Source organism: Stegostoma tigrinum, chromosome 5, assembly GCF_030684315.1.
Source record: "Stegostoma tigrinum isolate sSteTig4 chromosome 5, sSteTig4.hap1, whole genome shotgun sequence".
Classification (NCBI taxonomy): domain Eukaryota; kingdom Metazoa; phylum Chordata; class Chondrichthyes; order Orectolobiformes; family Stegostomatidae; genus Stegostoma; species Stegostoma tigrinum.
In genome coordinates, this window is record NC_081358.1 from 88230942 (window position 1) to 88252930 (window position 21989).

General features: G+C 38.8%; 1 protein-coding gene across 2 annotated transcripts in view; it reads left to right on the plus strand.

Annotated features, from left to right (window-relative positions):
* The window catches only part of necab1 (N-terminal EF-hand calcium binding protein 1), a 161692-nt gene that overhangs the window by 45873 nt on the left and 93830 nt on the right, over positions 1 to 21989 (plus strand). For both annotated transcript variants that reach the window (XM_048530129.2, XM_048530130.2), the window contains exons 4-5: positions 8558 to 8583; positions 16865 to 16962. In XM_048530129.2, coding sequence (XP_048386086.2) covers positions 8558 to 8583; positions 16865 to 16962 — 124 coding nt within the window. The remainder of the gene's footprint in view (positions 1 to 8557; positions 8584 to 16864; positions 16963 to 21989) is intronic.

The window sequence follows — 21989 nt, forward strand, 5'->3', positions numbered from 1 at the left end:
TTGTACATTTTGGATTCCTTGAAGATGGGAACTTAAATACATAATTAAACTAATTTAATAGTCTCAATCTTTTGTTGCTTTAAAACATTCTTCATTTCAGGGAGTCTAATGAAGGTGCTTTCATTATTATTAATCTTTGAGGACTTATGTTGAAAGGATTGTGATAATTGGCTCATTTGAAACACTAGGGAGTTATGCACTTGCTTTTCTCAATAGGATATTGTTGGCACTTTTTTAGAAAAACAATTACTGGATGTTGCATGTTTTGACTGAACTTCTCGGGCTTGCTTACTGAAAGGTTGGTTGCACAATACTGTGGGATACCCTGTTATGAATGTTCCTATGAAAATGGGCCGTGGTGGTTCCTCAATATGTGTTTTTTACAGTTCCTATTCCTCCTCCTATTCCAGTTCATTTGCTTCAACAATGGAAAGTTTTTATCTTTGTGGAATTCTATGGTTTCAATGATTTTCGATGTGGGCAAAAGCAATGTTTTTTTCTCTAGAGTTGAGTTTCATTACAATTGATCTCAGACACTGAGTTAAGGGGAATGACAAGATAAAGATGGTAGGCTCCTTATGAATATTAAGGAGCAATATTCAACTTTGATGGAAGCAAAAGTAGGTATTAGCGAATCAGTCACTTGTTTTGCTTTTCCATTGAAGCTTGCAGCACAGTACATCTCCTATCTGGTCATAAATGATTAAACCAGTTTCATGTAGACAGAGAGAAATAGAGCTTATGACATTCTATTGAATTATTTTTCTTTTTGAAACTAAAGTAAAATGGCAAAGGTACTTTGGATGGATTTAATGTCTACCTCACAGTTTAAACATCAAACAATTTCGTCAGCATCTCACAGACACCACGTAGTGATAAATGAAAACATTCCCTTTCAGGAAGATACAGCAATAGGCCTGAGCATGTAATGTTCCAAATATAGAATGTGAATGTTACTACAGTCTGAATAGTACAACTATTAAATAATTCATTGCTGTATCAATCAGATCACAAAACCATAGCATATTATTGCACAGAAACAAATGATACAAGTCAGCAGCAAACTTTTCCCTGCATAAATCTCCTAATATCCAAACTGTATAGAAACATAGAAGATTACAATACTGCACAAAGGCCGATAATTCAGACTATTAAATATTAAAACGTTTCCAGCAATTGCCTTTGACAGGAAGGAGTTAATGATAACCATCAATGTTTTAATATTTAGCTCTGCTTCAGCAGGTGCTGAATTTGGTAAAAGCCCAAAACATTGAAATTGTTTTTGTAAATTGCAAAGTTTAACATCAACATGTGTTAACACGATGCTTAAGGGAAGGAAAACAGTTTTAATTAGATTGTATCTGATTAATCCTCAGTTCCTCAGCTTGCTAAAATGTTGCATTAATCAGCTCAGAATAAGTTGCACAGGCACACGTCGGAAATAAGAGGCAGACTTATAACATAATATAGCATTAGTGGTGTTTTGCTGTCTGTGGGAGTCATCAAAATGATTTGTGAAACACTAGAAGTGAGGCGTGAAGCTAAACTGCAGAATTCAAGTATACATGCGTGTCAGCCAAATGATATTCTGAGTTCATAATGGTCTCCTAATCTCATAGAAAATAGGGAATAAAAACAGTCAACAATGTATTTGAAAGATGAAAATGGCTCCTCTCTATCTGAAGTTATCATGAATTTGTGATTGGTCCCGCAGGGACTATGAATCAGTAACAATTTTTATTCAGATCACAAGGTTTCAGAAAAAAGCAGTATAAATCTTATTTTGTTCCTGTCGGCTTTCTATGCCTTATGTGTTGCTGATGATGTCAATGCTGTCACCCATTGCTTCAATGTCTTTGTTGTGGAGGTTGCAGAAGGAATTTAAGCATTAACTGAAGTCCAACAAACAATTAAAAGAAACGTCAATTGTTAATTATATTTTCTTTGTTATGTCATCTACAAATGATGTTCTAATCCGAGCTCATGATAAGAACATAAATTTTCCCTTCATAAAATTACATCATCATCAGATTGAATCCATTAATTGCTTGCATGTTTATTGACAGTTGTCCCAGCAACACAGTAGTGATAGTGAATTCCTTATGGGTAGTCAGCAGTCTTCATTTCAAGGATTTCAACCAGTGAGAAGTTTGAGAGATAAGTGAATTGTTAGAATTAATAATTCAGTTTGGCATCAGTACACAAGAATAAATAAATTACTTGACATATGAAATTAAAATGAATATAGTCAAACCAGGCCGAATAATTTACATTCTTCGAACCCACCTTTCTACCTTTTAATAAAAAAATCTTCTTTTGCTACTATCTGTCATGAGCTGCATATATAATTCTGGAGAAAATAGTACCTATTTGGGTCTTAGACATGTGACTTGAGGTCACTAAAGCCCTGGAGAATTGAAGAAACCTCTGCTGATATCTTGTGACAGCATTGTGTACTCTCAGCCAAGGCATATTGCAGCAATGCTTCACACTATTGAGTAGATTTGTGCATTAAGTGACAGTTTTATTTTCGGTGGAGTTGTCCTGGTTTTTCTTGAATTGGATAATGGAATGGGACACAGCTTTGTGGCACATGAACCAATATTCACTGCCTTTAATATTTTTCCCTTTTCGCTCTCAGCTGATAATAATTGGTATTGATCTTCTTCAGCATTCATCCTTACTTTTCAGAAAGGTTATTTGCCTTGGCACATAGTGGCACATAATACTCTTTGAATCATCCACCTAGCAATATAAGTAGCAATCACACTTCCTCACTTTAAGGTTAAGAAACAATATACATCTTAGTTGGAAATTTGAATTAATTTTGATGGGGTTGCAGCACGAGGAAGAATAGTATAGAAATCAGCTTTCCTTTGAAAAAGCATAGGTGTGCCAGAATTTTTGAAGTGCATTATGTTATGAATTGAAGCTCAAATTTGGAGCAGCACCTCTTTCCACATGGTTTCCGACCAGCAGTGACAAATTCCAATGGAGGAGAGTCTGGCTACCTGGCCAGCCCACTCCACTCTATTAATGACTTAACCGTTCCGGTCTGGATATTCGATTCTCACAGTAATCAAAACAGAAAGCATTAAAGAAACTTAGCAGGTCTGACAGCACCTGTGGGGAGAAAAACAGAGTTAGCATGATGAGCCCAATTTGACTTCTTCATCTCTGAAGTGTTTCTTCTCTTGTTTGAGATTTTCTGACTAATGGAAGCATTCTCTTAGCAATTATTGTTTCAAGTCCCTTCGAAATCTTGAATGTTTCAATGATATTGTTCTAAACTGCAGAGATAATAGATCCAAATTGATCAGCCTTTCATTATAGGGCAACTCTCTTATCCCAGAGTCTAATTTCTTGCACATTTACTGTGCTGCCTCCTTTCTGAAATACAGAGACCAAAACTGTACACGGTACTCCACTTGTGGTCTCACTAAAGCTGTGTTCAGTTGTAACAACACTTCTTCATTCCTATAGTCCAGTCCATTTTCAGGAAAGGCTAACATGCCATTTATCTTTCTAATTGCTTCCTGTGCCTCAAGTAAACTTTTTGCAGTCACTACAGAAGTATATCTCAGTCTCTTTGAACATCAGTGATGAGAGGTTTACACCTCTAAAAAATTCTATTTTTGTGACAAAAGTGAATAGCTTCATACTTTCACTTCTCCACTTTATATCCAATTGCCAGCTTATTGCCCACCGACCAAACCCGCCTGTATCTCTTTGCAGCCTCTTTGTGTCCTTCCCACAGCTCATTGTTCCACTGGGTTTGCATCATCAGCAAATTATATGTATCAGCAAATAGATGCGTTAATTTTCTGACTTTTAGCTAAGCCCTTTTGTAGATTGTATATGGCCGAGGCTATAGCTTTAGCTTTTGACGTTCCACTAAGCAATGTGTGTCAACTTGAAAATGCCTTGTTTCTTCCTGTGTCCTTCTTCATGCCCATTGACTAGTCCTCCACCTGTGCATTTATATTACTCCAACTCCATAAGCCCTTATCTGGTCTGTTAGACTTTCACACGGCTTCTCATCAAATGTCGTTTGGAAACCTAAGCATATTACGTTGGCTGATCTCCCTGTAGTTATTTACTAGTGATGTACTCAGAAAGCACCAAGAAGTTTGTTGAACAGGATTTATCACTAGTAAAGCCATTTTGATTTCTTCTAATAATACTAAGTTTATTTAAATGCATTGTTAAGTCTTCCTTAATAATAGATTCCAATACTTTCCCAACATTTAATGTTAGGTTATCTAGCCTGAAGTTACCTGTTATCTCTCACCCTCCTTTCTTGAAAAACAGTATGAGATTTACCAACTTCCATACTGATGGGACTGTTTCCAAATCTAAGACTTTTTGGAAAATTATAGCTAGAACACACAACATCTCTGCAACTGTCTGTTTGTAGGGTGAAAGAAATCAGGGCCCAGGAATTTGTTAGATTTTAGACGATACATTCTCTAATACTTTCTTTCCTACTGGTATTAATTTTGTTATTCTTTTTAGTGCTTAGTTGCCACCTATTTCTGGAACTTTGGTGCTGACACAAAATATTTGTTCAAAACCTCTGCCATTTCCCCATTCACCACAATAATTTCCCCTGTTTCTGCTTTGAAGGGACCAACATTTGCTTCAGCTACTCTCTTCATTTTTATATGCATATAAAAGCTTTGATCTGTTTTTATTTTTCTGGTCACACTGATATTATACTTTTTCCATATTGGTTAACCATTTGCTGGTTTATAAAACAATTTCAATTCTCAGACTTGCTTTTTTTTGGAATACTATAGACCACCTCTTTTAATCTAATAATCCATAATATCCTGCGCAGACTTGGATGAGTCTTCCTTGCTGAGTTTTTGTTGTCCAATAGAATATACTTCTGATGAACACTCTGAATTCTTTAACATAAAGGCTGATATTCATTTACAACCATTTCTTTTAGCTATTTACCCAATTAACCTTAGTCAGTTCTCTCCTCATACCTACATATTTGGCTTTGCTTAATTTTAAAATTCTTGTTTGTGTTTGGAGAATTTCACTCTTAACATGAAAATGAATTATAATGTGATCACTGTTTCCCAGAAGATCTTTTACTATGACATTACTAATTAATCTGGCTTCATTACACCATGCTGAATCTAAGGTAGCTTTAACCCTTGTCAGCTCCGCAATATATATGACAAGAGAGTGTCATGTAAACATTCTACAAACACTAATTATGGAGCATTCTCACCAATTTGATGGTCCTGGTCTGTATGAAGATAAACATCCTCCACAATTGTCACATTACCTTTATTAAAAGCACAAAACTATACTGCTCTGACCTCTGCAATGAGGGCCTAAAAGTATTCCCAACTATATTTTCTGACTTTCACTTTTCATAATTTCTACCCGTGTTAATTATGCATTCATTACCTTTTGAGTCAAGATCCTATCCAACTCAGTGCCTTGTGTTATCCTTTACAATCAGTGCTACACTTCCTCCTGTGCCATTCTGTCTATCTCCTGGAAATATTCTCTGTCTTGGAATATTTATTTTCCACCTTTTGGTATCCTTATAACCAAGTCTCTGTGATTATGTCTGAAACATCCTATTTATGCCACTATTTCACCTACCTTATTGTAAATGTTTTGTGCATTCAGATAAATAATCTGTCACTTAATTTTTCACTTCTGTGTCCTGTAATGACCTCAAAGACTGATGTACAAATTTTGCTAAACTCTTTGACACCTCCTGTCCCATTCTGCTTATCTTTCTGTAAATTACAATATTATCCTGATGCTGGATAACAGTCCCTCTTCCGCACCTACACAGGCCCCAAACCCCACCTCTTCCTCCGGTACATTGATGACTGTATCGGCGCCGCCTCTTGCTCCCCAGAGGAGCTCGAACAGTTCATTCACTTCACCAACAGCTTCCACCCCAACCTTCAGTTCACCTGGGCCATCTCCAGCACATCCCTCACCTTCCTGGACCTCTCAGTCTCCATCTCAGGCAACCAGCTTGTAACTGATGTCCATTTCAAGCCCACCGACTCCCACAGCTACCTAGAATACACCTCCTCCCACCCACCCTCCTGCAAAAATTCCATCCCCTATTCCCAATTCCTCCGCCTCCGCCGCATCTGCTCCCACGATAAGACATTCCACTCCCGCATATCCCAGATGTCCAAGTTCTTTAAGGACCGCAACTTTCCCCCCACAGTGATCGAGAACGCCCTTGACCGCGTCTCCCGCATTTCCCGCAACACATCCCTCACACCCCGCCCCCGCCACAACCGCTCCAAGAGGATCCCCCTCGTTCTCACACACCACCCCACCAACCTCCAGATACAACGCATTATCCTCCGACACTTCCGCCATTTACAATCCGACCCCACCACCCAAGACATTTTTCCATCCCCTCCCCTGTCTGCTTTCCGGAGAGACCACTCTCTCCATGACTCCCTTGTTCGCTCCACACTGCCCTCCAACTCCACCACACCCGGCACCTTCCCCTGCAACCGCAGGAAATGCTACACTTGTCCCCACACCTCCTCCCTCACCCCCATCCCAGGCCCCAAGATGACATTCCACATTAAGCAGAGGTTCACCTGCACATCTGCCAATGTGGTATACTGCATCCACTGTACCCGATGCGGCTTCCTCTACATTGGGGAAACCAAGCGGAGGCTTGGGGACCGCTTTGCAGAACACCTCCGCTCAGTTCGCAACAAACAACTGCACCTCCCAGTCGCAAACCATTTCCACTCCCCCTCCCATTCTCTAGATGACATGTCCATCATGGGCCTCCTGCACTGCCACAATGATGCCACCCGAAGGTTGCAGGAACAGCAACTCATATTCCGCCTGGAAACCCTGCAGCCATATGGTATCAATGTGGACTTCACCAGTTTCAAAATCTCCCCTTCCCCTACTGCATCCCTAAACCAGCCCAGTTCGTCCCCTCCCCCCACTGCACCACACAACCAGCCCAGCTCTTCCCCCCCACCCACTGCATCCCAAAACCAGTCCAACCTGTCTCTGCCTCCCTAACTGGTTCTTCCTCTCACCCATCCCTTCCTCCCACCCCAAGCCGCACCCCCAGCTACCTACTAACCTCATCCCACCTCCTTGACCTGTCCGTCTTCCCTGGACTGACCTATCCCCTCCCTACCTCCCCACCTACACTCTCTCCACCTATCTTCTTTACTCTCCATCTTCGGTCCGCCTCCCCCTCGCTCCCTATTTATTCCAGTTCCCTCTCCCCATCCCCCTCTCTGATGAAGGGTCTAGGCCCGAAACGTCAGCTTTTGTGCTCCTGAGATGCTGCTTGGCCTGCTGTGTTCATCCAGCCTCACATTTTATTATCCTGATGCTTTCAGCTTTTGCTTTGTATTTTGTATTTCTAAATCTCATTTGACCTGAGTCTGTCTGCCCCACGCCCACCCCTCTGCCCAACCTCAGCATAGAGAGAGCAGTAAACAAAGGATTTTGGCTACTATCCTATAAATTACCACTGACCATGTCCTGGTGGCCCTTCAGGCTAATGGTTCCAGAGGAGTGGAACAGGGAAATAAGCCAGTTGTTCCCTTGCTATTGTGTAGATTGAGCAGAATGAGAAAAAAAACAGTTTCCCTCAAAATCGAGAATAGGAACATGTAAATGAAGACATAGGTGCACCAAGTGCACATTTATTGCCTATACCATCCAATTTTGAATGGAATTACAGGTGAAGACCTAGTGAACAATGTCACACTGCTTCTATAATCTACCGTATTCATTTCCATCCTTATCACCATCAATCATTGTTGCTCTCATTACTGTTTTTGACAATCAATTATTCAATGATCAAGTGGGGAACTGTGAAGCAATGGTGTGGCATTTAAGCAGAAAACATTCAGCTTTAATGTCTCCATGTTCTTGTAAAATTTTCCCATTGTAGCAACGCAGCATGATTTTAGTAGAGGTATGTGTCACAAGAGATTGCGTCTTGAGTATGGAACATTTTGCTTTGGAAAAGTATGTTTACAGGCTTCATCATACAGCTGACACGACCATCCAACAGTTTAATGAACCAATAAATTTGTTCAGCTTTAACTGAATGAATCATAATACATCTTAATAAATCATCCACCACATTCATAAGCAATTTCTCAAAACAACTGATTTAATTCTTTTGAGATCATCTTCACAATTTTCATCCTGCAAATTTATTTCTCATTTGGCTAAAATTATCTAATTTTACCATGCCATCAAAAATAATTGATATATTCTAATATTATTTGCAATTATATTGAAAAAGTGCCAGTAGAGCTCCAATTGTAAAATAATTTTTAAATTAGAATGTCACTGAATTAATACAATCTAATTTATTAATATATTTAAAGATACATTCTCGCGGGGCTTTTTGAATAGAAATATGGCAATACTTCATGAGATGCAGTGCCATATCATAAATATTTGATAGTTCTTTTTAGCGCAAAGATGATCTATGTAGAAAAAATGTATAAAGCAGCATGGTCAGCAATATCACTTAAAGTCTCTTTCTTTGCTTCCATTTTAGCAATCTCAACATTGAAGAGATATGTGGTAAGTGCTATAATTTCACCATTTGCTGTGCTCAATAAAGTGGTAAGTAAAATTCAGAAAAAGAAAAGATTTCTAAGACAATGTGTAAATGTATCTGTTCTTTTTGTATAATGTGTAACATTAAATGTTTCATTCCCCACTTAGCAATATAATCATTTAAAATTTGTTTTTCTCAACTAAAGCTTGGAACTAAATCTAAAATCAAACTATTCCACTTCATGGAGTTGTTAATGTGTTGTAATTTCTTTGGAAAAGATCTTGACAACTGGATGTAAATGAGGGGACACAGTAATGTAGTATATGTGTGTGTTCCAGTGGATTAACATGTCCTCTGTTTTGTCAGTCCATAAGTGATGTTTTTCTATTTGTCTGGTTTCTGATCATAATTTCACAACACTATGTAGCCCAACTAATTATTTGACACGTGCAGATGCCTGTGGAGCTTATACATTAATTTAAATGAGAAACACAATTTTCTCTCCGTGCCAATTATCAGCATTAGTTTAAAAAGCCTGAATAGTTTGCAGAAAGGCCTAACTTTGACCATGTCTTTGGTAATGTTCTTTACTCTGTTCTACCATAGTCTGACTCCAATGAATGAGTTTGGCGTTATTCACTGCTTTGAGGAAAAAAAATGTTAGCCTTGGTTCAGTGACAATACTCAAATTAGATGCCTGCGAATTCAAAGACATGAACCAAAGTATCTAGGCTCACACATTATTGTAGTGGTGGGTTGAACCTTTAAAAATACTGCATAAGCTATTGAATATCTCTTGAAATCAGACATAGATGTCAAAATACATGAATAACTTACATCTGCTTCCTTCTGAAGCAGGCAGTAGGCAAACTCCATGTTCGTATGTTCAACCTACAATTTACTATCAGCCCTAACAACACTTACTTAATCAATTGACATTCAATCTGTTACCAGTGTGAATTATATCATTTTAATTTATTCATACAGACATTAAAATTAGTTAATCTGGTGGAAATGGGGCAGGCCAATGCTGGACACCTGTTTTACAATGTGCCTTATTTAATGATCTGATGAAGTAAACACAGTGTAAAATGGAATGGTTCAAACCCACTCATCTCACAATGTATATTACATTAAAAAGACAACCTTCAGACTGGAGAGGGAAGCCTAAGAATCACATACATTTGTTAGGAGCCAATGTCTTTCCAGCTGAACTAAACACAAGAGTTTATGTAAGGATTGAAATGTTTGTGTGGTTCATCAATTCTCCAGTGCCAAAGAGAGCAGTGTTCCGAGTACTGACCTCTGGGAAACACGTCCAGTTTCAAAAACAGTAATCACTCTGTGTTTCTTTTTTATTCATTTTTATATTCATACTGTGACTCTCTCTTATTCTCTTGGCTTTAATATTACTGACATGTCTAATACTTGTGGCCCATCAGCTATATGAAAGGTGCAATAATTAACATTCATACAAATTTAATTTGTTGTTGGGCTATGCTTTTTTTAAAGTTTCATGAACAATAATGCATAGACCATTATTAATGACTACAACACCTGTGGATATCATATCTTTCACATTTTCAACTCAGCCAATTAGAAAAGAAAACTAGCAGTAATGGAACCACATAGGACCCAGATAGTATAAGCATGTTTGAGCAAACTTGGTATGTGGCAAGCAGTTCAACAAACAAATGAGCAATATTATTATATAGAAGTCTTTAACTTTTGAGTAAATTCTAATCATATTTATTTACTTGATTTCTTTGGTACATACGAAATATCCAGATGCAATTTTAATCAACCCCAGAACAGAAGCCTTAGGGTGAACAAAGTAATAGGTCTGGAAGAATTAATGTTGAAGTTGCATTGACTCCATTAATTCTGATGATATTACATGCAGTCTTTGGGCAGAGACAAGGAAATCTACATTAATTTCAGTAGAGAGCAAATATATTTTAAACAGCCCAGGCAGTCCTTAGCACTGTAAACTGTATTTATTATTAATTATTATTGTACAATAAGCCACTTGCAGAAGTAAGATAAACTCCTTTTGTATTCATTCATTGGATGTGAGCATCACTGGCTGGGTCTGCATTTATTACCCATTCTTAAATGTCCTTGAGATGCTGGTGGTGAGCTGCCTTCTTGAACCAGTGCTGCCCATTTAGCTTTGGGAGGAAGGCACAAGATTTTGACTCAATAACGCTGGAAGAATTGTGCTACGTTTTCAAGCCAGGATGGTGAGTGGTTTGGAGGGGGTCTTATGAATGGTGGTTTTCCCATGTATCTGTTTCCCTTTTCTTCTAGATGATAGTGGTGGTGAGTTTGGAAGGTACTGTCCAAGGATTGTCTTTTATTTAGGCTCATCAGTGATCTATCATCTACTACTAATAGTTAGACAGACAAAGTAGGATTGATGGCAGTGAATTACCTCAATCATCCCGAGACCAGTATTACGGACAGGCAGTGTTGGCAAGAACCTTAAGGTAGCAGCTGTGCAGATTATGATTCCCATGACCCTCACCATGCAGAGAAAATTTCACAAAAACCTGAATAAAGAATTTTGAAGAAAAAGATGAATTTGCCAATTTAAGAGCATTACTGCTTTTAGAAGATACAACAGTCAAACAGCAACTGGGAAGTGATTACCAACAGAGTGTGAAAGACAAAACGTTCATAAAGAAGCTGGTTAGAGGTGCATGGAGAAGAATATGGGCAACAAAAAGACAGAAGTAAAGTCTGCCTCCAGGCAGAAATAGAAGGCTTATGGAGTAAATTTTGGATTTCCAAAGAAAGGAGATAACATTGCAAAAATATTCCCAAGACAAGAAAAGTAATGGAATGAGAAGTTCTGACTCTAATATCCACGGTATTTTGTTTTTGCTGCACATAAATATGATTGATTCTGAACAGAAATGACACAGAAAACAATTTTGTTGTCAAGAATGTCCTCCATAACCACCTTAAGGATAATAAGATATGTGATGTAACAATGGTCATGTCTACCTTGTGAATGAATAAAAACCAGGTAGTAGCAGTGAGGAGAGAAAAGATCTGACAAACCTTCATCAACTTCAAACAATTTCATTGTTACTTTTTGAACAGCGATGTCATTCCGTGTGCCTCCTGCATTGCAAAATTTTCTGAGGTTTATTCTTCTCAGGCACCTGCAACATTTTGCTTCTGTCTTCATCTAAATAATCCAGCATGCTGTTAATGCCACTCATACTTCCAGAGGCAGCTTGTCTGACTGCAGTGTTGAATTGCAGGCTGCCTACCTTGATGTGAGAATAGAGTGAAGGGATCTAATCATAGCTGACAGTTTCTGCTGGGAGCACTCGTGTCCTTCGAAATGAATTAAAAACAAGTAAAAAAAAATTGGGCAATGACAAATGTTTGCAATTGTAACTCAGATTAGGCTCAGCAGAGTTTGACTGTACTTTTCAAGGGGGATGTATATACAAAGTTATGTGGCCTAACATCCTGTTTTGACAACTGCCAGAATCATTCCAAAATACTCCAAGCAAATTATAGCTTGGTGTCTCTGAAACATTCTTGGTTGGAAGGCTTTGGTCCCTGAAATCTTATGCTGATTCTTTAGGTACAAAAGTTTTGGATTTCACATTTTAAATATTTTCTGGAAAACTACACCATCATTTCAAGCACAATTTCGTAGGCTCTGAGAAATTAAAGAAAAACCTGATGATCATGAAAAGCATGATTTTAAATGCATTTTTTGTTTCTTTATTTTTGTACTTTGGAGCTGTCTTTGAAGACAGATGGTTGGAGAGAATGCTGTAACACAACAGAGTGATGACTTATAGCCCCATTGTTATTGGAGGATAGTGAATTTGCTTTGACAATTCATGTTTATATTTTTCCTATGTATATCCAGTATTTTCCTTTCTTCTTGAAATTTTATGAACACATCTCGGAAACTTACCTTGCCACTTCTTTTTCTGTTGTTTCCAGTGCAATGTCCCTTCACCACCAACAGTGCAACTACCCCCCCACAAGTGCCATAATTCCACCTCTCACATTTCTTCTACCTTTTATCCATGATAATAACAATTGGTACAAAATTATGCTAAATTATGTGTGAGAGGTAGTAGGAACTGCAGATGCTGGAGAATCTGAGGTAACAAGGTGTAGAGCTGGATGAACACAGCAGGCCAAGCAGCATCTTAGGATCAGGAAAGCTGACATTTTGGGTCTAGGCCCGAAACGCTAGCTTTCCTGCTCCTATGATGCTGCTTGGCCTGCTGTGTTCATCCAGCTCTACACCTTGTTATCTTAAATTTTAGGTAGTTGTTTTTATACTCTTTGTATCACATGGCCAGCATTTTAAAATATGTCATTGACTGTAAATTGCTTTGGGACATCTAGAAGTTGTAAGTGATTCTATTGTCTAAACAACTGGTCAGAAACCCTAAGTACTAATGTACATATTAAATCGTTAATTACGGCTTTTTTGAAAAAGTAGAACATAAAACCAGAAGATGGCTCTGAATGTAAAGTCAGTGGCTGTCTGAAGATGGCTGGAATTTCAAATTCGAAGGGGTTGAGGCGACCTAAATTAAAAAAATCTTCAGAGGGAAGCAAATCCAAACAAGCAGGACTGTGACTATGAAAAGAAGATAACAAAGGGCTAACTACCGCATTCCCCCTTTCAGCAGAACGTCATTATCAATGGTTTATGTTATAAACTGCAGGCATTTTTTGTATTCCCCTTTCAAGAGTAGGGGTTATGAAGCGAATTTAATTTTGGTTTGGGCGTGCTAATGGGTAAGGATGTGTGTGCTGTAAGATTCGCAGCTGAGAAAACCACTTGTCATTCCTGCACTGCAGATATAAAGAAAGGGTGTCTCTGCTGAAACCAGGAAGCAAGTGATACTATCATTGAAAAGAAACAGGATAAAAGCATTCCAGCTGACCTACAAAGCCAAGCATCTCAAAATCAACTGAGATTTTGAACAACACTTTCCTCTCCTGGTAAAACAGAATCATGGTATATGTTGCATAATATAATGATTCTGAAAATGTTAATGTTGGAGACTGCATTAAGCCCCACCCAATCTGATGGCACCATAAGGACTTGGTGAAGAACAGGCAGAGCATCCTAGGATATTGTAGGGTGATTACCTATTTTCATAGATCTCCCAATATTTTTAGTGAAAAAGACTAACTTAGTATATAACCTATACCTGATTGCTCTCATGCAAGAAATTTTGACTTATTTAAGACAAGAATCTCTTCTCACTAAAACTTACCGCAGTGTTTGTTCTACCACTGTAAATGAATAGGCCAAAGGCACAGCCAGGGAAAGAGGTTAGTGGTCATCAACTATTCCAACCACAAGTTGGTATCAAAAACAAAAATTGCTGAAAAGTTGGTATTGATTGACATCACAGCACATACTGCATGGTAGTATTAGTGGGTATCATTGCATAATACCACAAGGTAACAATGGTAAGAATTCCACTAGACACAGGAGCAATAATAAATAATTATAGCTTTAAAGATTGTATGGCTTTAAGAACTATTCTCACAGTACCAGCTGCTGATCTGTCAAACAATCTCGCAGAAAGATTGAAAAAGGAGAATAAACACTAAATAGTAAAACCTTTTGTTTCAAACTTGGTAAGAGGAGCATAGAAGCAATTGTTAGCTCGAACCTAATCAGCCCTAATAGTTTGAGCTTGTATTGGGAAGTGTCATCTCTGTGTATAGAAAAAGGAATGTACTGGTGCTAATTAAAAGTGCAGTACTACACAACAAAATTAAAATCCTTTAAAACCCAAAAGCAGAAAAATAAAAATCTTTAAACAAAAACAGAATAAGTAGTCATATTTGGACGAATTCTAGAATTACGGGATATAGTCTAAGAATTAGTACCAAAGTCCTCAGGTGAGGTATTAGGAAGCACTTCTATACACAGAGGGTGGTAGATATTTGAAGCTCTCTTCCATAAATAGCAGTGGATTCTCGATCACGTGTTAATTTTACATTGAGATATATTTTTATTTAAACAAAGTTATTAAGCGATATGACCCAAAAGCAGGTATGTGGGATAACAAGGTGCAGAGTTGGATGAACATAGCAGGCCAAGCAGCATCAGAGAAGCAGGAAAGCTGACACTTCTGGCCTAGACCCTTCTTTCTTCAGAAAAATCCAGGTATTTGGCATAGGGAGGTATATGGAGTTAGGTAACAGATTAACTTTGTCTCACTGAATGGTGGAACAGGCTCCAGGTGCTGTATAGCCTACTCTTGTTCTTGATGCTCCTATTACTGGTTGAAAATGGATTGCGTACGATTTCATGAGAGTTACCACAAAAGTTGCACAACCAACATCTACAGATTCAGGACATGGCAAGAAGAAATTGCTTAGTCCAGTAATCCAGGATACTACAAAAAAAACCTCTTTCAGAAGAGTAGTTGTCTTGCAAGAAGGAAATTAAAGAGATGAAAGATCCCCCAGATGTTGTTATGTGCAACCACCTGTTTCTGCAGCAAAGACTTCCTCTGCAAAAGATTTCATGGGATTAAGGTTCTTTTAGATAATATAATGGACTAACTATCTGGTTTTGCAAGGATGATGCCCTCGGGAAAAGATATCCAAGAAGAAAGGAGCCCTCCAATATAGGGAGACTTTACATAAAATATAGGGTAAAGAATATCATCAAGACCAACCTTCCTGAAGCCAAAAACACATCAAGTTTCCACGTCCAAAGAGAACACTTTCTGGAAGAATTGTAGAAACTGCAGACTGCCTGAAATTGTGAAGTTAGTGACTTGGGGAGATGGGCTAATGATAAGAATAATTGTATATGTGAATGTATGAATGTTAATTCTGATGTTAGATATGGTTAAAATCAGTTTGGGGGTGATGATGTGCACGTAAATGGTTCTGAACAGGTTAATGTTGGAGTCTGTATTAAGCTCTACCCATTCTGATGATGTTGTAAAGAATTGGGTAAGGAAGAGACAAAACATCTTAAGAACATCCAGACTAAGACCTAATGCTCGCATGTTGCAATAATGTTATTAACATTACTACTCTAACTTGCTCGTGTAATTTTGATTGGATTGCTACTGTGCAGTAAAGTATGTTGCTTAAATCAAAAGCTTCTTCTCAGTAAGACCTACTAGTGATTTTCCCCTATCACTGTAAACCAAGTAGGGCCTTAGACCAACTCGCTATCTGGGGGGCTTTCTTGGACTAATGGTGGAGAGTCAAATGAACACACAAGTCAGAGAATTGTGGCTTATTTATACTCCATGGAAGCAATAGGCTGGTCAGCCTTGCTATGCATTCTTATCACATTTTGTAACAGTAGCATATAGTCAACACTAATGATTATGATGTTGTCACGAGATTCAAATAGTTCCCAATTTCACTGAGCAGAGGATTTAAAAAAGATATGGGACTCAGCATCTTAATTAATTTAGCCCATTTAGTAAGTGAAGAGGTTTCATTTCTAGCTGTTAATTTTTAAAAGCTTATATGAAATCTAACTGACAGAATGCTGCCCCCTCATTTCCTTTTCATAATTATGTAAATAATTCAAAAGAATATCAAAATAGGTTGAACTCTAGACATTTCCAATGCAGATATCCTCATAAAATGATTGAGCAGCCATGTATTTCTTGATGAAAATACCACTCTTGAGTCTGTGGGCTTCAAGTAAGAAAAAATTTTACTTGAACATATGCAAGTGAGCAGCCTCGGTAGCCTGAGAGCCCAACTCAACTATACAAAGTTTGCAGCACATATTTATAGTTCTTAAGCCCCTGTTTCCCTGTAACATAGTTTCAGAATTCACCAGACATCTTGCAATACATGATGGGACCTTTTATGCTCCACACAGTAAACACTTTTAACTCAATCAGAAGCAGAAATTGCTGGAAAAACTCAACAGGTCTGGCAGCATTTGTGAAAAGAAATCAGAGTCAATGCTTTGGGTTTGGTTCTGAGGCAGGCCACAGGATCTGAAATGTTAATTCTGATTTCTGTTCACGGATGCTGCCAGGCCTGCTGAGCTTTTCCAGTAATTTCTGTTTTTAGTTCTGATATACAGCCTCCAGGGTTCTTTCAATTTTTACTTGTAACTTAATACTGTCTTCCCCTAATGTTTCCATACAATATCATTTGTTTTGTGGTTTATGTGTTCTGCTTTCTCTGAAGTAATTTATAATGGAAACAGAACTGAGTAAAATAACTCTTGTACACAGGTGAGGCCTGGAAGATTGCAATCGTGTACTGCTTGTTGTCTAAATGAAAAAAATGTGTCTTTTTCAGAGTACTTTTCTCAACATTTAGGAGAGTATGAGAATGTACTGGCTGCACTGGAGGAATTGAATGTTTCCATTTTAAAGGCAATGGACAAAACAAAGAAAGTAAGTGCTGCTTCATAGCATTTTAGAGTTTTAACAAAAGGATTTTATGATATAGGTAAAATAAAGTTGTATTTTTACACTATATTTAGGCAGCATGACACAGTAGTAATAGAATTGAAGATCATTTGGAATATTAATTACATTATACAAAACATCATAACAGTGATCAACAAGGGAGAAAATTCAGGGACAAATTGAACATAGATCTGATCTCCTCTCAGCAAATAGTATCAATTTATGTAATTGCTAATTGGAAAAGTCAGGCAAGGAAGTCTGATTTGTAAAGCTTCCATGTCCTGAGGGGTTAACATTGACAAGTAACTGAACTAAACAGCCATTTAATACTGTGCCATCAAGACCAGACCTCGTACTGGGATTCTGTAGTGACTTCTGACTCCTCAAAGTCTGCTCAGAAGACACAAATGAAAGGTATGAATGGAACATTTTTCACTTGCCTAGATGTGTGCAGCTAACTTAGCACTCAAGAAACATGTTACCATTCAGGACAAAGCAGCCTGCTTAACTGACAACAGTCCAATGTCTTCAACAGATACTCCCTCCACCATTAACACACATTGTGGGCCATTGAATTGTCAAGTCTCCTCTGATAGCACCTTCCAAATCTATCACAAGTACCTTCCAAATGAACAAGGACAGAAGTTCCTTGAGAGTACCACCACCTACAATTTCCACACAGACTTGGAAATACAATGTCTCAAGATTTTTCAGATGGCAGGTTTTTCTTTTTCACCATCTGAAGCATGAGAAGAGTTTGGATGTTCAATGATTACTACATTCCCAAGACCGTTTAGTTTCTGGGAGTTAAGACTTCTGCCTCACACTTCAAAGGTCAGTTGAGCAATCAGATTGACCAGTTGTTCTATAGTGTCAGCAGCAGCCGTGGTCAGAACTGGTCTATGAACAATTCTCCAGTGTCAGGTGGGCTCACATGCAAAATGTGTAGCTAAATGAGCTACTTGCCCTTCCAACAGAAGAGTGGCAAATGTGGTAACCTGATTCAAGAAAGAGTACAAGGGTAGCGCCACGGCCACTGTTCCTGAGGGGACCTGTTACTCAATGCCTTTGGTTAACAAATGTGTTTTAATCTCAGGTTTGTTATTTATAATTAATCTAGTATCAATTGCCATTTGCAGAAAAGAGTTCCAGCTTTCTAAATCATTGAACACATAGAAATGTTTCCTAATTTCAGTGTTGAGCTATCCATTACATGTTATATCTGATGTTTGTAGCATCTTCAATCTGACACTTCATTTTTAAATATGCATGGTGTTACTTCTGGCATATTACCCTGCACTCTTCACTGAATCAGGCTTGATCTCCTGGACTAATGGTAATAGTAGAGTGGGTGATATGCTAAGCTATGACTTTGCATATTGTATAGGAGAATGTTTCTGCTGCTGGTTTGGCCCATTCTGCCTCGTAGATGCCCAATTTTGAGTTGTTAGATCAGTTCAAAATCTGTCTCATTTATCCGGGTGTTAGTGCCATATGACGCAATATGAATACAGAACATAATCTCCACAAAAACTGTGCATTGGCCACAAATCATGACTCTATAACTATTTACTGAAACTGTCATAGGCAGACACACAGATTGGTGAGGACAAGGTTTGATATGACTTTCCGTCTTGGTTCACTGACTTCCGGCCACATACTTGGAATTGGTGGCCTGCATCCAAGAGCTTTAAAGGAAATGGCTGCAGAAACAGTGGAGGCATTGACTGAAATATTTCAGAGCTCACTGGATCCTGGAAAGGTTTTAGCAGATTGGGAAACTGCCAGCCTTGAGAAGGAAGGGAGACAGTAAGCAAGAAACTGTAGACCAGTTAGCTGAACATCTACAGCTGGGAAAAATCTGGAGCCCATTATTAACGAATAAACAACATGACATTTAGAACATTTTAACACAATAAAACAGATTCAAAATGCTTTTGTGAAAGGGCAAATATGTTTGACAAATTTGCTAGAGTTCTTTGAGGATATAACAAGCCAAGCTGATGAAGGAGAACCAGTTGAGGCAGTGTGTTTAGATTTTCAGTACCTAGTAAAAGGTTATTGCTTAAGATTGCCTGCAGAACTCACCATGAAAGAAGCTTCAGGCACAGATGAAGAGAAAAAAACAAAAATTCCAAATTCTGAGTTAGACATTAATGAAAGACTGTTGCAATTTGGTTAGGAGGAGAATTTCAGGAGATAGTATTGATTTTAAGAAGGTTTTGAATGGTAAAAGGACCTTGTTGTGAACATCTCAAATTCAGAACCAAATGCCAGAACAATTTGGTGTCATTGGACTCTACGAAGAAAAATCGCAAGGAAGGAAAGCCTAAATTGAAAGATTCAGTTTTTTTTGTTATTCATGAGATGAGGGCATGGCTAGGCCAGCATTAATTGCCCATCACTAATTGCCCAGAGTGCAGTGAGGAGTCAACCACATTGCTGTGGGTCTGGAGTTATATGTAGGCCAGACCGGATAGGGTAGCAATTTCCCTCCGTGAAGGACATCAGTGAACCAGATGGGTTTTTCCAACAGTCAGCAATGGATTCAAGGTCATCATGATGTTCTTCATGCCAGATTTTTATTGAATTCAAATCCACCATCTGCTGTGGTGCGACTCAAATCCAGATCCCCAGACCATTACCTGGGTTTCCGTATTAGCAATCCAGAAATAATACCACTGGGCCACATTATAGCAAATAGAATTGCAGATGAATTTGTAGTACCTGAGTTCCTCAGCATGATAAGTAGTCAGGCCTCTAATTTGTTTAAGCTTTGTGCAGACAACCAGACAAACCTGGAAATAAAACATGCCAGGAGTTAAATGATAGGGATCTCAGACTCTACTGGGTGAATTAACCTAAAGGGAAATTGGTGTCTAAATTCATCATTCTATTGGGAGGATGTTGTTAAACTTGAGAGTATGAAGAAAATATTTACAAGGATGCTGCCAAGACAGGAGTGTTTGAGCTGTGTGGAAAGATAGAAGAGCACAGGGCATTTTTCCCTAGACCATTGGAAGCTTAGGGTTGACCTTTGGAAGTTCATAAAATCATAAGGGGCATGGATAGGGTGAATAGCCAAGGTCTTTTTCCTGAGGTGACAAAGTCCAAAACAGAGGTTTAAGGTGAGAGGAGAAAGATTTAAAAGGACCTGAAAGATTTAAAACATTTTCGTGCTGTGGGTGCTGCATATATGAAGCAAGCTGCCAGCGAAGTGAAGGTGGATACAATTACAATGTTTAAAGTCATCTGGATGGGTACATGAATAAGAAGGGTTTAGGGGGAAATAGGCCAAATGCTGGCAAATGGGACGAAATCGGATCGGAATATCTGGTTAGCATGGATGAGTTGGACCGCAGGGTCTGTTTCATTACTGTAGGAATCAATTACCCTCTATGACTGAAGATAAAAGCTCACAGTATTGGGATAATATATTAGCATGGATTGAGGATACGTTAACACACAGAAGCCAGAGAGTTAGGATTCATGGGTCTTTTACAGTTTGGAAAGACATAACCAGTGGAGTGCTACAAGATCAGTCCTAAGACCTCATCATTTACTGTCTATGTTAATGACTTGAAGGAGGCAGACTGTAATGTATCCAAATTTACCAATTATACCAATGTAGGCAGAAGGACACATTGTGATGAGGAATAAGGGATCTACAAGGGAATATTGATAGGTTGTATAAGTGGACAGAAACTTGTTTGGTGGAGTTTAATGTAGGAAAGTGTGAGGTCACGCACTTTGCTGGGAAGAATCAAAAGGCAGGCTACTACTTAAATGTAGACTCCAAAGATAGTGCAGCGCAGAGAGGGCTGGTCTTGTGCATGAAACACAAGCAGTTAGCATGTAGGTGCAGCAAGTAGTTCAGAAGGCAAATGAAACTTTGGAACAAACACAGAAAACACCAACTCTTCCCTCTTCTCCTCCTGTGCCTTTGTCGAAATTATAAAAACTACCATTTTCCAGCTTCTGAGATAACAAGATGTAGAGCTGGATGAACACAGCAGGCCAAGCAGCACCACAGGATCAGGAAAGTTGACATTTCGGGCTGAGACCCTTCTTCAGAAATGGGGGAGGGGATGGGGCTTCTGAAATAAATAGGGAGAGAGGTGGAGGTGGATAGAAGATGGATAGAGGAGAAGATAGGTGGAGAGGAGACAGACAGGTCAAAGAGGCGGGGATGGAGCCAGTAAAGGTGAGTGTAGATGGGGAGGTAGAGATGGGATAGGTCAGTCCAGGGAGGACGGACAGGTCAAGGGGGCGGATTGAGGTGAATAGGTAGGAAATGGGAGTGGGGCCCCTTGACTTGTCCGTCCTCCCTGGAATGGCCTATCTCCACCCTACCTCCCTACTTAACTCACCTTTACTGGCTCCATCCCCGCCTCTTTGACCGTCTGCCTCCTCTCCACCCATCCCGTCCTCCATCCATCTTCTATTTGCCCCCCCCCCCCATTTATTTCAGATCTCCCTTCCGCTCGCCCATTCCTGAAGAAGGGTCTAGGCCAAAGCATCAGCTTTCCTGCTCCTATGATGCTGCTTGACCTGCTGTGTTCATCCAGCTCTATACCTTGTTAACTCAAATTCTCCAGACATTTTCCAGCTTCTTTCTGTTCTGAAGAAGAGTCACACCACGCTTTAAATGTTAATCTGTTTCTCTCTGCACTGATGCTGCCAGACCTGCTGAATTTCTCGCCCCACATTCTATGCTTGTTTCAGATTTTCAGCATCTGCAGTCTTTTGTTTTTAAATGGACCTCATGCTGGGCTTGGAATTTAAAGTAGATCATGAATATCTGTTTACGAAAATTAAATCACTGAAAGTACTAAAAATGAAGGAGATAGATTTTTCAAATATTGATGAGCTGAGGACTGTTGAGGGACTGAATGGCTAACTCCTGTTTCTTATGTTCTAAACTCTGTTTAACAGCTTTGACATTTAGGATTTGGCGAGTTCACTTTGTAACAGTGATGAATATTAAAGACCTCCCACTCAAAGTACATTAT